The 15,422-nt window shown below is 41.7% G+C and overlaps 1 protein-coding gene across 10 annotated transcripts in view; it reads left to right on the top strand.

Annotated features, from left to right (window-relative positions):
* ATE1 (arginyltransferase 1) overlaps positions 1–15,422 on the top strand; it is a 184,738-nt gene that overhangs the window by 14,079 nt on the left and 155,237 nt on the right. For 7 of the 10 annotated variants that reach the window (XM_038009629.2, XM_038009627.2, XM_038009625.2 and 4 more), the window contains 3 exons: positions 246–349; positions 3,152–3,397; positions 11,910–12,139. In XM_038009629.2, coding sequence (XP_037865557.1) covers positions 246–349; positions 3,152–3,397; positions 11,910–12,139 — 580 coding nt within the window. Of the gene's footprint in view, positions 1–245; positions 350–3,151; positions 3,398–11,909; positions 12,140–14,837; positions 14,967–15,422 lie in introns of all 10 variants that reach the window. The other 3 variants (XM_073019407.1, XM_038009628.2, XM_038009624.2) reach the window with 1 other exon arrangement.

The raw sequence follows: 15,422 nt of genomic DNA, 5'->3' as shown, positions 1-15,422 counted from the left end.
GCCAAGATACCGCGACTGTACTCCAGTCTGGGCGACAGAGTGAGACTCTACCTCAAAAGAAAAAAAAAATCTTTTAACTCTAGTCTTAGTGTGATGTGGGCTAGGATTAGAGGCTACATTAAGCCCCATCTTTAACCAGAAATCTCGGGCATGAGATGATCTCATTGTACTAGGTGATATCCAGAACTGATTTCATTTCTTCAAGGTTTGAGTTCACTTTTTAAATATTTATTTTGCTTTCCTAGGTGCCGACCTTTACAGTTTCAGCCTTCAAAATCTCACAAGAAGGTTTTGAAAAAAATGTTGAAATTTCTGGCTAAAGGGGAGGTTCCCAAAGGAAGTTGTGAGGGTAAGATGGGCTGGGTCTAAAAACGATTTACTGTCTGTCTTTGCAACAGTCCCACTTTCAGTCATCTTAGATAGAGGAAGGGTCATTAATACAGTCATGTACTACTATGATGACAGCAACTACTGTTAGCACTGCTATTACTGTTACCATCGGCCCCCAAGTCAAGGTACAGGGAATATATCAGAAGAGTTTAGCTTGGAAAGAATATTGAGGATTATGTTAAAGATGTGATTTCTTGGAGTTTATCAACCAGAATGCTTTGATGACTCATCTTTCTTGATCCTAATACTATCCTTATCAAGTAAATAGAAAGTGCCATTGTCTCTCAAGAAGCAAGTGCTTACGTGTAGCTTGTACAAGATTCCCCTATTCCTTTTAATGCTGAATAAAGATCAGCTTTTCTGTTTGAATAAGGCTTTACTTCAGTAAATTATACTGTTTGAAATCCTCTTATCTGTGTGATCAGTTTTGAATTGTGAGTGACTTTGCTAAAAGATAATAGCATTTATTTAACTTTAGTTACACATGATTTGCTTTTTTTTCTTAGTCTTTTTACCAGTTTTGGTTTTATTTCTTTAAATTTTCATAGTGGGTCCGGGCGTGGTGGCTCACGCCTGTAATCCCAGCACTTTGGGAGGCTGAGGCAGGCGGATCACGAGGTCAGGAGATCGAGACCATCCTGGCTAAGATGGTGAAACCCTGTCTCTACTAAAAATACAACAAATTAGCCGGGCGTGGTGGCAGGTGCCTGTAGTCCCAGCTACTCGGGAGGCTGAGGCAGGAGAATCGCTAGAATTTAGGAGGCGGAGGTTGCAGTGAGCCGAGATTGCGCCACTGCACTCCAGCGTGGGTAACAGAACGAGACTCTGTCTTAAAAAAAAAAAAAAAAAAAAAAGCCGAGCTTGGTGGTGCACTCTTGTAGTCCCAGCTACTCGGGAGGCTGAGGGACAAGAATCAGGGAGGTCAAGGCTGCAGTGAGCCAAGATTGTGCTCCAGCCTAGGTGACAGCAAGACTCTGTCTCCACCAAAAAAAAAAATGGGAATTAGGTTCTGAGTTGGAAAAATGAACATGAAGACATGGAGATGAGCACTGAAGATGCTGTCCATTTGTAAATTGGTGGTTGCCTTTTTTGTTTTTGGAGACGGAGTCTTGCCCTGTCACCCAGGCTGGAGTGCAATGGCTCAATCTCGATTCACTGCAACACTCCACCTCCGCGGTTCAAGGCATTCTCCTGTCTCCGCCTCCCGAGTAGCTGGGACCACAGGCGTCTGCCACCACGTCCAGCTAATTTTTTTGTATTTTTAGTAGAGACGAGGTTTCACTGTGTTGACCAGGCTGGTCTCAAACTCCTGACCTCATGAACTGCCTGCCTTGGCCTCACAAAGTGCTGGGATTACAGGCGTGAGCCACCACGTCTGGCCGCCTCTCTTTCTTACGTAGTGTTTATGTTTGGTTCTTTATTTGACTTGTTATAGGCTTCTGAATTATCTGTGCCTGGAACTTATCTTAGGAGTGATGAGCTCATTAGGGTAAAGGAATAAACAACTTATGACAAAAATATACCAAAATGCAATAACTAAAAAAAAGATAAAAGTCTGTTTCTTTCGGACCCGGGTGCGGTGGCTTATGCCTGTAGTCCCAGCACTTTGAGAGGCCAAGGCAAGCGGATCACGAGGTCAGGAGATTGAGACCATCCTGGCTTACACGGTGAAACCCTGTCTTCTAAAAATACAAAGAGTTAGCCGGGCTTGGCCGGGCGCGGTGGCTCAAGCCTATAATCCCAGCACTTTGGGAGGCCGAGGTGGGTGGATCGCAAGGTCAGGAGATCGAGACCATCCTGGCTAACACAGTGAAACCTCATCTGTACTAAAAATGCAAAAAATTAGCGGGGCGTGGTGGCAGGCGCCTGTGGTCCCAGCTGCTCGGGATGCTGATGTAGGAGAATGGCGTGAATCTGGGAGGTGGAGCTTGCAGTGAGCCGAGGTCACGCCCCTGCACTCCAGCCTGGATGACAGGGAGACTCCGTCTCAAAAAAAGAAAAAATTAGCCAGGCATAATGGTGGGCGCCTGTAGTCCCAGCTACTGGGGAGGGTGATTCAGGAGAATGGTGTGAACCCGGGAGGCGGAGGATGAAACTGCACTCCATCCTGGGCGACAGAGCAAGATTCTGTCTCAAAAAACAAACAAAAAAAGTCTGTTTCTTTCCTCACATAACAGTTCAGTGTGGGTTTTCTAGGTTGGCATACAACTCTGCTCCCCACCAGCCATTCTGGGCTTTTCTTTAATATGTAATTTCCCAGGTTGCTCTGGTTTTTACTAATCCAGCTATTGGGGGAAGGGCAGAAGTTCAGGGTTACAAGTTTCCTTTAAAACTAGTGAGGCACAGTTGGATGTATCAGTTGTGTTATGTTCCATTGGCAGGAGCTTGGTGACCATTTGTAAATGGTCACCCCCACCATTGGCAGGGAATGGCAGTACATTCCCCTGCTAGGGTGCCACAGTTTGGTTTTTTTCATTTATTGTAGAGATAGTGTCTCACTATGTTGCCCAGGCAGGTCTTAAAGTCCTGGCCTCAAGCAGTCCTGCTGTGTTGGCCTCCCAAAGAGCTGGGATTACAGGTGTGAACCACCATGCCCAGCTGTGCTAGTCTTAAGTGCACCTCTCTTATTTTGGAGGATGAGAATGGATTTGGTGGACAGATAGTAATTCTGCTACAGTGGATAATAGGGACATTGTGTTTCTGTTTTTACCTTAACTGTGTCAACCCAACTGATGGATTTTTAATTTCTTCTTATTTGTAGATGAGCCCATGGACTCCACAATGGATGATGCTGTTGCGAGTGACTTTGCATTGATAAATAAATTGGATATACAATGTGATCTTAAGACGCTCAGTGATGATGTCAAAGAGAGTTTAGAGAGTGAAGGAAAAAATTCAAAGAAAGAAGAACCTCATGAATTACTTCAGTCACAAGATTCCGTAGGAGAGAAGTTGGGCTCTGGTGAACCATCACATTCAGTTAAAGTTCACACAGTTCCTAAGCCAGGTAGTAAAGATTTTTGATAACAAGTCCTATTCACTGCTTTGCTTTTTGCTGAGTCATTTTAAACCCTGGGTCTTTCCATCAGCCAAAAGGATGACTTAGTCATGCAATCTGTAAAACAGAAGCCTGCTTTATTTATTGTTGCCAGAATTAGAGGGACAAATCATGCCTTTTATAAACTGCTGTGCTTAAAAAGCCTGAAACAATAGCCTTATCCCTAAATACAGATACTTTCAAAGAGTTCCATTTCTTTTTACTACTTTAGGGCCTTACAGGGTTGAGAATCAAATTTTTCTCAGTGAAAAGAAGTGATAAACATTCTTATTTTAGGATTAAGTGAGACAACATTAATTATAGGTATTATGTCCAAAATACATTATAAAATTCTTCAGTTTATCATTAAATTTTTTAATGTAATTTTAGTATATTTTAGTTTTAAAAAGTCCACATTTTGATGTTTAACTTTGCCTTTAATCAGGTAAGATTTTTTTTTATGTTATTACTTATACAAGAATTAGGCTTCAAAAGTTTATCCAGTATTAAATGAGTGTAATATGTGTGTATGACTCTTCCAAAATTATTTCATAAAATGTGAAGTTGAATGGTTATTAGTTTATTAGATGGTGTCAGTTTTTGAATTAGTTCTTATATTTATGCAAAATGATCCAAGAGAAAGATTTTTAGTACTATTTTAGTTTTCCTTGTCTAAACTATGTTACACATGTTAAAGTAGAGAAAATCCTATTCTCCATTTGCAATTTTATTGAATAGTTTTTTACTTAAGGTTTTCATGTTAAGTTGATTTTGGTCTGAGATTTCATCCTAATTAATACTAATAGTTCAATAAAATATTTATTATTTAATTTGAGAGAGGGTCTTGCTCTGCCGCCTAGACTGGAGTGAAGTGGCGTCATCATAGCTCACTGCAGCCTTGAGCTCCGGGGGCCAAGTGATCCTCTTGCCTTAGGTTCCTGAGTAGGTAGGAATACAGGAGCTTATCACCATGCCTAGCTATTTTAAAGTTTTTTGTAGAGACAGGGTCTCACTATATTACCCAGGCTGGTCTCCAACCCTTCACCTCAAGTTATCCTCCAACCCTGGCCTCCCAAAGTGCTGAGATTACAGGCGTGAGCCACTGTGCCCAGCCTCCAGTGAAATATTTTGAATAATTTAGACAGTTTGTTTCAGCTATTTCTCTCGTGCGTGTAGGGTCAATTCTTTTATTATTTTTTAATAAAATTACTTACAGTTTGTCAAATTTTAAAAATCTTCATTATTCAAACATAGATGAGCATAGATTGAATAGTGTAATCGACTTCCATGTACTCTACCTACATTTGAAACAATTACTGACTCATGTCATAGCCCCTCTTGTTTCGTCTAGTTCCCCCTTCCAAAATTATATGGGAGCAAATCCCAGACATTGTGCTATCCTGTATTTCAGAATACGTTTCTAAAAGATAAGAACTTTAAAAAAACATATTCACAATACCATTATTATACTTGAATAAAATTTCTTAATGGCATTGAATAGTGTTCAAATTCCAAGTTTTAAACATTTATTTGTGCCAGGATCCAGATAATGTCCACGTATTGTGATTGTTGATACATTCAAAAAATCTCTTGGTGAGGCGTGGTGGCCTACACCTGTAATCCCAGCACTGTGGGAGACCGACGCAGGTAGATTGCTTGAGCCCAGGAATTTGAGACCAGCCTGGACAATATGGTGAAACCTGTCTGTGCTAGAAATACAAAATATTAGCCAGGTGTTATGGCACATGCCTGTAGTCCCAGCTACTTGAGAGGCTGAGGTGGGAGGATCACTTGAGCTTGGGAAGTCAAGGCTGCAGTGAGCTGAGATCATGCCTCTACACTCCAGTCTGGGTGACGAGAATGAGACCCTGTCTCAAGAAAACTACAGTAAACGTCTCTTTTGTTTTAGAGATTCCGCTTCCATCATTCCTCAGCTGGGTTGTTTGTCTTGGGTTGTTTGTTCCACTTTCTGTATCTGACAGGTTATGTTTGCGGTTTAACATGTTCCTCTGCCTGCTTATAAATTGATGGTTAGATATAGAGCCTTGATCGGATTCTGTGCTAAATTTTCTTTTGTTTATTTTTTTGCAGCGGGGCAAGGGGGCAAGTCTTAATCAGATTTGAGTTTGAATTATTTGAGGATGGGTGAGATTACTTCATGGGTGTTAGAGTGGTCTTTCAGGAGACGTGTAATGTCTGGGTGCTTCTCTTTTCGTTAGTGCTAATAGTCATGGATGGTCCATGCTTAAATTCATTCATTTCTTCATTTCCAGGCTGGCTGGACTGCTTCCATAAAGAGAGTCTTCCCCTCATCTGTTTGTTTCTCATAAAAACCCATAGCAAAGGCAGGATACATTGTTTTTTTGAAAAAGTCTCACTCTGCCGCCTAGGCTGGAGTGCAGTGGTGCAGTCTTGGCTCACTGCAACCTCCGCCTCCCGGGTTCAAGTGATTCTCCTGCCTCAGCCTCCAGAGTAGCTAGGATTATAGGTGCGTGTCACCACGCTCAGCTAATTTTTTGTATTTTTAGTAGAGACGGGGTATAGCCATGTTGGCCAGGCTGGTCTTGAACTCCTGACCTCAGGTGATCCACCTGCCTTGGCCTTGCAAAGTACTGGGATTACAAGAGTGAGCCACTGCACCCGGCTGGCAGGATACATTCTTGATTCCTTCTTTTTATTTACCATTTTTCAAAATAACATCTAACAGTGACCAGTTAGTTTTCTTTTTGGTACCATTGGGAACTCATGGATCTGAACATACTGCTGTTGGAATCTGTTGCTCCTCTGAGAGCTTCTTTAAGTTGACTTTTGAGTCCTTTTGACATAATCCTGGTAGTCTTTGACAGCTTCCTTGCTATTTGGCATGATATTATGCTCCTGGATCATCTTGTACAGGCATTTCGAGAGGTTGTGGTTCCTTTTAGTGGGAAATGGTATTTGGAGATGACACACTAGATTAGGAGTGCACATTATTGCTGCTGGCTTGGTCATTGTTTTCTAGGCTTTGTTGGCGAACAGACCTATGAGGTTATGAGTTCATACTGATACTTCCAATTCAAATTCAGCACTATAGCATTCTAATCTTTTATGAGACGGAGTCTCGCTCTGTTGCCCAGGCTGGAGTGCAATAGTGCCATCTTCGCTCACCACAAGCTCCTCCTCCTGGGTTCATGCCATTCTCCTGCCTCAGCCTCCCAAGTAGCTGGGACTACAGGTGCCTGCCACCACGCCTGGCTAATTTTTTGTATTTTTAGTAGAGATGGGGTTTCACTGTGTTAGCCAGGATAATCTCGACCTCCGGACCTCGTAATCCACCTGCCTTGGCCTCCCAAAGTGCTGGGATTATAGACATGAGCCACTGTGCCTGGCTGCATTTTAATCTTTTTCTTTATTTTTATTTTTTTGACACAGAGTCTCGCTCTGTTGCCCAGGCTGGAGTGCAATGGCGTGATCTCAGCGCACTGCAACCTCTGTCTCCTGGGTTTGAGTGATTCTCCTACCTCAACCTCCTGAATAGCTGGGAGTACAGGTGTGCACCACCACACCTGGCTAATTTTTGTACTTTTAGGTACTTTTAGTAGAGATGGAGTTTTGCCACGTTGGTCAGGCTGGTCTCGAACTCCTGGCCTCAAGTGATCCACCTGCCTCAGGTTCCCAAAGTGCTGGGATTATAGGCATGAGCCACCGTGCCTGGCCATACATTTTTATCTTTTTCTTTCTTTTTTTTTTTTTTTTTTTTTTTTTTGAGACGGAGTCTCGCTCTGTCGCCCAGGCTGGAGTGCTGTGGCCGGATCTCAGCTCACTGCAAGCTCCGCCTCCCGGGTTCACGCCATTCTCCTGCCTCAACCTCCCGAGTAGCTGGGACTACAGGCGCCCGCCACCTCGCCCGGCTAGTTTTTTGTATTTTTTAGTAGAGACGGGGTTTCACCGTGTTAGCCAGGATGGTCTCGATCTCCTGACCTCGTGATCCGCCCGTCTCGGCCTCCCAAAGTGCTGGGATTACAGGCTTGAGCCACCGCGCCCGGCTCTTTTTTTTTTTTTTTTTTGATGTTTGTAATTTCTTCTACACTGAGAAACCTAGTTCTCGAGAATGCTGAGGATGTTAGAATTAGATTAGAATATCTCACATTAACCTTTTGCTTTTTCCCATATTACACAGTTTTAGAATAACAACCTTCTAGCAGTACGGTTAGTGAAACATTAAAAACTGTTTTTGCAGGGTTTTTTTTCCCCTCAAGATATCTTTCACTAAAAATCTGAGACTATTTTAAAATCCTTGGATTTTAGCCAGGCTCAGTGGCTCACACCTATAATCCCAGCACTTTGGGAGCCCGAGACAGGCGGATCACCTGAGGTCAGGAGTTTGAGACCAGCCTGGCCAGCATGGTGGAACCCCATCTCCACTAAAAATACAAAAATTGGCTGGGGGTGGAGGTGCATGTCTGCAATCCCAGCTCCTCAGGAGGCCGAGGCAGGAGAATTGCTTGAAACCAGTGGGGCAGAGGTTGTAGTGAGCTGAGATCTCAACACTGCACTCCAGCCTGGGCGACAGAGTGAGGCTCCATCTCGAACAAACAAACAAATAAACAAACACAACACCCTGGATTGTTTTTTTCTTTTTTTGGAACCTGCAAAAGCAAACCTGCATTTCCTTTTTAATTTTTTGTTGTTGTTGAGACAGGGTCTTTTTCTGTCTCCCAGGCTGGAGTGTGGTGACACGATCAGGACTCACTGTAGCCTTGACCTCCTGGGCTCAAGCAATTTTCCCACCTCAGCCACTGGAGTACTTGGGACTACCAGTGCACGACACTACACCTGGCTAATTTTTTGTATTTCCCAAATACAGTTATACTTTGGGATTGTATAATCCTTAAGTGTTGGGATTATGGGCGTGAGCCACCACACCTGGCCTAAAAAAGTTGATTTGTAGAGATGAGGTCTTGCTATGTTGCCCAGGCTGGTCTGGAACTCCTGTGCTTAAGGAGTCCTCTCACCTTGGCCTCCCAAAGTGCTGGAATTTACAGACATGAGCCATTGTGGCTAGCTTGCATTTCCATTTTAATTTAAAAAATATTACAAGTCTGTTCCCTTGGACTTAATTAGAAATTATGTAGGGCTCCTAACCTCTATTCAAATCACCTGGGACTAATCTGGAATTCTTGAGTTGCTTTGAACCTCTGTGGGTGCAGGGTTGGTATAGTGTACTGATTTTACACTGATGATCTATTTCCATTCTGTTGAAGGAATTTAGTGACCTGGGGGACCTGTATCCCCTAATGTGCTGAAATCCTACTTTTTTTTGGAGACAGAGTCTTGCTCTGTTGCCTAGGCTGGAGTGCAGTGGCGTGATCTCGGTTCACTGCAGCCTTCACCTCCTGGGTTCGAGCAATTCTCCTGCCTCAGGTTCCCAAGTAGCTGGGACTACAGGTGCACACCAACCCTCTCGGCTAATCTTTTGTATTTTTAGTAGAGACAGGGTTTCACCACGTTGGCCAGGTTGGTCTCAAACCCCTGACCTCAGGTCATCCACCCGTCTCGGCCTTCCAAATGCTGGGATTACAGGCGTGAGCCACTGAGCCCTGCCTGAAATCCTACTTTGCATTGCAGTAACATAGTATTATAAATGTAGAGCAAAACAATCGTGAGAAGGCTTACCTAGTCCGGTGACTTAGTTAGTGTAAAGATGATACAGGTAGTCAGTCCTTCACGAAAATACTGAAAATGTGTGTTTCTTAGATCATGTTAGTTTTAAATTTGCTTATAATTTTATAACTTCTGTAGGGAATATAATTTTCTGTATAGGAAATGGAAGGTTTTGAAAATTACTATCTATGGAATTTTATATAGGTAAAACATTATTCTAGATGTTGGTAATACAAATAATAGCTAATAATAGCCCTAAATGAATGGTAGTTGATTTTTTATGAGCTGCACAGGTATTAACTCATTTAATCCTCACAGGAACGCTGTAGGTAGGATTGGTTTTTGTCTTTCTTGTATAGACAGGGAAACTTGCCCAAGGTCATGTAGCGAAGTGACAGAGCCTGGTCCATGACCTCAGGCAGCTTGTGTCGGAGTGTGTGTGCTCAGAGAAAATTTGAGAAAAGATACAGGTTGTGGTCCAAGAAAAGTAATTCTGTTAGGCAGTAGAGTAATAGTTACAGAAATGTTCTTTTGTTACCTGGTTCAGACTTACATAACTTAGGCTTATTCAAAGTCGTTTTTTAAAAAAGTAAACTTTATTTTTAGTTAGAAAACGTTAATGAAGTTGTGATATAGTCTGAACTGTTTGTGAACTCACTACTTTCTCATCAGATTGGTTTTCATTTGGTGAGCTTATGGTCTCAGGCAAATCCTTTACTCTAGGTTTTGATTTTCTTCTCTCTAAAAACTGAATTTGTTGGTTTTATAAACCTTCTTTTTGTTGACTTTCATATGGTTTGTGAATACCCTGTTTTGGGAATTTTTTTTTTTTTTTTTTTTTTTTTTTTTTTTTTTTGAGACGGAGTCTCGCTCTGTCACCTAGGCTGGAGTGCTGTGGCGCAATCTGAGCTCACTGCAACCTCCGCCTGTTAGGTTCAAGCAATTCTCCTGCCTCAGCCTCCCAAGTGGCTGGGTCTACAGGTGTGCGCCACCATGCCTGGCTAATTTTTTTTTTTATATTTAGTAGAGACGGGATTTCACTGTGTTAGCCAGGATGATCTCGATCTCCTGACCTTGTGATCTGCCTGCCTCAGCCTTCCAAAGTGCTGGGATTACAGGTGTGAGCCACCACGCCCGGCTGTTTTGGGATCTTAAACAGCTTATTTCTTTAATATCTTCTAAAAAATTACTAGCGTAATGTTCGTTGTTGGAAAATTCAGCCAGGCGCAGTAGCTCACGCTTGTAATCCCAGCACTTTGGGAGGCCAAGGGAGGCGGATCACGAGGTCAGGAGTTCGAGACCAGCCTGACCAGGATGGTGAAACTCCGTCTCTACTAAAAATACAAAAAATTAACCAGGCATGGTGGCGCGCACATGTAGTCCCAGCTACTCAGGAGGCTGAGGCAGGAGAATTGCTTGAACCCGGTAGGTGGAGGTTGCAGTGAGCTGCGATTGTGCCACTGCACACCAGCCCGGGTGACAGAGTGAGACTCCGTCTCAAAAAAAAAAAAAACAACAAAATTTGGAGAAAAGCTAACACTACAAAAAAGGGAAATTCTCTGTTTCTGAAACAAAGTAAAATGACTGTCACCATGGTGTCGTCTTTCCAGGTTTGTTTCTAAGTATTTTTATTTAGTTTATAATAGTAAAAAGTTTTTTATTTTAAAGGGTTGTCAGTTTGATATTTGGTCTTTTAATTAGAACAAAACTCTAATTGACTACAACTGAACTAATGAGACCCAAATACCTGCAGTGTTTGGATAAAGACACAGATACCTTTAACTAAGCAAGATTCCTTTTTTGTTTTTTGAGACAGAGTCTCACTCTGTCACCCAGGCTGGAGTGCAGTAGTGCCATTTCAGCTCAGCACAACCTCTGCCTCCCTGGTTCAAGCAATTCTAATGTCTCAGCCTCCTGAGTAGCTGGGATTACAGGTGTGTGCTACCATACCTGGCTAATTTTTGTATTTTTAGTAGAAATGGGGTTTCACCACCATGACCAGGCTGGTCTCGAACTTCCAACCTCAGGTGATCTGCCTGCCTTAGCCTCCCAAAGTGCTAGAATTACAGGTATGCGAGGATTCTTTTAATTTATAAAAACCTGTCAGAGTTTGTGCTGGGATCAGTATTCCTTTACACCTGGTTCCTAAGTATTTATGTTACCAGTGCTTTCAGAGAAATGTCCCTCAGAAATGTTGGGCAGAGATATCAGTGTCCTTTTAATGCAGAAGGTACTTTGATTTGATTGGATGAATTTTTTTTTTGTTTTTTGTTTTTTTGTTTTTTAAAGATTTTCAGGCTGGGCGTGGTGGCTCATGCCTGTAATCCCAGCACTTAGGGAGGCCAAGGTGGGTGGATCACAAGGTCAGGAGCTCGAGACCAGTCTGGCCAACATGGTGAAACCCCATCTCTTCTAAAAATAGAAAAATTAGCCAGGCACAATGGCACACACCTGTAGTCCCAGCTACTCGGGAGGTTGAGGCAGGAGAATCGCTTGAACCAGGGAGGCGGAGGTTGCAGTGAGCCGAGATCACGCCATTGCACTCCAGCCTGAGTGACAGAGCAAGACTCTGTCTCAAAAAAAAGATAAAAAAGATTTTCAGCGGTAAGAGCCGCCTTGGAAAGTTTCTGTGCTATTTATTTTTTCTAGCAACTCTCACTTCTAAGGTAGAATTTTGGATCCACTTATAGCTCTGTATCGGGATCCTCTGAAACATCTACCCCAAAGCTAGCCTAAGCATTGGAACTCTTTGGACTTACTCTGTAGAATCTTTGAGACATGTGAAAATACTTTTCTAGAACCAAATGTGATTGGTCTAATATTTTAAAATTCTTTTTAGGCAAAGGGGCTGATTTGAGTAAGCCTCCATGTCGAAAAGCAAAGGAAATCCGGAAAGAAAGGAAAAGGTTAAAACTCATGCAGCAGAACCCAGCTGGAGAACTTGAGGGTTTCCAGGCTCAAGGTCTCCCGCCATCTTTGTTTCCACCAAAGGCTAAATCCAACCAGCCCAAATCACTCGAAGATTTAATTTTTGAATCTTTACCAGAGAATGCATCACATAAGTTAGAGGTACTTTGAAAGACTTTTGTTGTTTGTTTTATTATGATTTTTTTTTATTTGGGCATATCGTTTATTTTTATTTGAAGTTCTAACCAGTTGATGTTTTGCTAGGTAAAGAATGAGAATTTAAAAGAAATTAAAGAGAATTGGGAAGAAGTAACATTTGAATTTACTAAGTTAACTGTTATTTGAGAGAAACTCCCTTTTTTAAAAAAGACTTTTTGAGAATACTTCAGATAGTTGGCCACTAAACTTGTGAAAACAGTGTCAATGTTAGCATGCTACCTTGATTGAAATTTAATAGTTAAAATGAAAGAAATACTCTTTAAAATTGTGTTTTTAGCAGTTTTGGTTTAGATAGTGAAAGACAATAGATTACACAAGGCAAATCACTATTTTCTCCATTATAATATTCTGATCTTGGTAAAGACAGCAAATGGTGTCATATACATAAGCTAGCAGTTAGGAATTATCTAAATAGGACTCAAATGTCCTGCTGAAATCCTCTCTCATTAGTACCCAAACCAATTTGGGCATAATATGAATCCTTTTAGAGCCAGATTCTTCCTTTTTTTCCAAATTTTTTTACATTTCTTGATCAGATCAAGATTTCTCAGTATTAGTTTCTCATATATAAAATTAAAAAACCAGGACTGGATGTGGTGGCTCACACCTGTAATTCTAGCACTTTGGTAGACGGAGGTGGGTGGATCGCTTGAGGTCTGGTGTTTGAGATCAGCTTGGCCAACACAGTGAAACCCTGTCTCTTCTGAAATAGAAAAATTAGCCGGGCGTGGTGGTACGCACCTGTAATCCCAGCTCCTAGGGAGGCTGAGACACGAGAATTGCTTGAACCCAGCAGCTGGAGGTTGTAGTGGACTGAGATCACGCCACTGTACTCCAGCCTGGGAGACAGAGCAAACGTTTGTCTCAAAAACAGTAGCCATAACGATTTTTTTTTTTTTTTTTTTTTTTGAGATGGAGTCTTGCTGTGTCGCCCAGGCTGGAGTGCAGTGGCCGGATCTCAGCTCACTGCAAGCTCCGCCTCCCGGGTTTACGCCATTTTCCCGCCTCAGCCTCCCGGGTAGCTGGGACTACAAGTGCCCGCCACCTCGCCCGGCTAGTGTTTTGTATTTTTAGTTGAGACGGGGTTTCACCGTTTTAGCCAGGATGGTCTCGATCTCCTGACCTCGTGATCTGCCCGTCTCGGCCTCCCAAAGTGCTGGGATTACAGGCGTGAGCCACCGCGCCCGGCCGCCATAACGATTTTTATCTTATTCTCATATGTGATTAGTAACTGGTCAGCCTTTGAATTTTATGGCTTACTGTCATCTAAAAATACCACTAAAGTCCTGATAATAAAAATTAACTTTCATGCATTCTAAGCCTTAATTCAATATATGTATTATCAGACGTAGGATTTAGCTTTTTTTTGTTTTTTGAGACAGAATTTCACTCTTGTTGCCTAGGCTGGAGTGCAATGGCGCGATCTCGGCTCACCGCAACCTCCGCCTCCCGGTTCAAGCAATTCTCCTGTCTCAGCCTTCTGAGTAGCTGGGATTACAAGTACCCACCACTACGCCCGGCTAATTTTTGGTAGTTTTAGTAGAGACAGGGTTTCGTCATGTCGGCCAGGCTGGTCACGATCTCCTGACTTCAGGTGATCCGCCCACCTCTGCCTCCCAAAGTGCTGGGATTACAGGTGTGAGCTACCTCACCCTGCCAGATTTTGCCTTTTATAACTCCTTGGCTACTCTGATTTGGATACAGATTTTTTTTCCTTCCAAAATTGTAAACATAGTTGAATACACTACTTAAAGTATTTTACAAGGTGTCTTTTATGTTTTGATCATAAATAGTAATATATTCAGGGGGCCAAACACGCTTACCGTAACAGTTGTCCAGTGGTTACTTTTACTTTTTGAATGTAATGATACTCAGGATGTATAGAGATCTTTTACCACTGGGTGTCGCTGTTTCTTCACAGAATTACCCCTCACGGCACACATGTCAAGTTTCCAGTTGTTGTCGTTGCATTGCATTTGACTGTTTTACTGTTCTGTTTTGCTAATACATTTTAAGTGGGTAGTAAATAATGTTAAAGTAAATGTTAACCATTACTGCATGCAATTACTGTTTTAAACTTATCCTTATTTTACAAGGTTACCTGAGCAATATGGTGACATTGTAAGATTTGGATTAAGGAAATGTGACTTCAGACTCATGGTTGTTAACTGTGCTATGAAGTAGGAAAGCTTTATGAGGTCTTTTAAGCTTAAACAGTAGAGTTTTAAGTTGAGGGTTAGCAATGATGAATGAGTGTCCAAAAAATGTATTCATATTTTTAGTCTTTCTTAGAGTTACTGGTAGTTGTGCACAACTAGAAGTTATTTATTTATGTGTGTGTCGTGTGTGTACGAGTGCTGGAAATACTCTGCCAGTTTACAATAGAGGCAGGCTTACATAATTCAGTCATGAAAACTGAGGCTTAGAGTTTAGAGGGCATCCTCCTCTGTCTTAATGAGTCTGTAAGTTACAAAAATAACTTTTTTCTTTACTAACTGGTTGGTTTTTAATATTAAAATATTTAGTTGCCTTAATGATTGTTAAAACTTGGTTTCTTGGATGGGAGTTACTGTTAATGCATATTCCACTGAATGAATAAATGAATGAATTAGTGAACTTGTTTTTTTAACTGCTTCTGAAGGTGAGGGTGGTGAGATCATCTCCACCAAGTTCGCAGTTCAAAGCCACACTTCTGGAGTCTTACCAGGTCTATAAACGTTACCAGATGGTTATTCACAAGAACTCACCTGATACGCCAACCGAGAGCCAGGTCAGCAGGCCAAGTGTAATTTTCCTGTGCAAACAGAGCTTTCCTTCCACTTCATATCGTTTAATGAAATCTTGGTTTATTTGTGCTACATTTTATTTGTGTTCAATTTGCAGCATATCTGCAAATACCTAAGACTGAATTAATGGACATTCTGAAAGTGCAAATTTTACCTAGTGCCATGTTAAGTACCAGCCATGTATAATTTCAGAGTGGAAAGTAATATGTAAAATTATTTAAAATCACTATTTTAGATGCATTTATCTAAAAGATAGTAATGGAGCTCTAAATTAAAATACCTATGAGGAAAATGCAGGAAACTTTATATTCTTATGGTAGATACATACTTTGCCTAAAATGATTTTAATTCTTTGTCCATATTTGAAAGATGTATGTAGAAAGAATTGATCCCAGCTAAATTATTATTTATTAATGTGCTACCCTTGCACAATTGAGTAG

This window comes from Chlorocebus sabaeus, chromosome 9 (genome assembly GCF_047675955.1).
Source record: "Chlorocebus sabaeus isolate Y175 chromosome 9, mChlSab1.0.hap1, whole genome shotgun sequence".
Classification (NCBI taxonomy): domain Eukaryota; kingdom Metazoa; phylum Chordata; class Mammalia; order Primates; family Cercopithecidae; genus Chlorocebus; species Chlorocebus sabaeus.
Note: the sequence above shows the minus strand (reverse complement) of the source record. Positions and strands in the feature narration are given on the sequence as shown.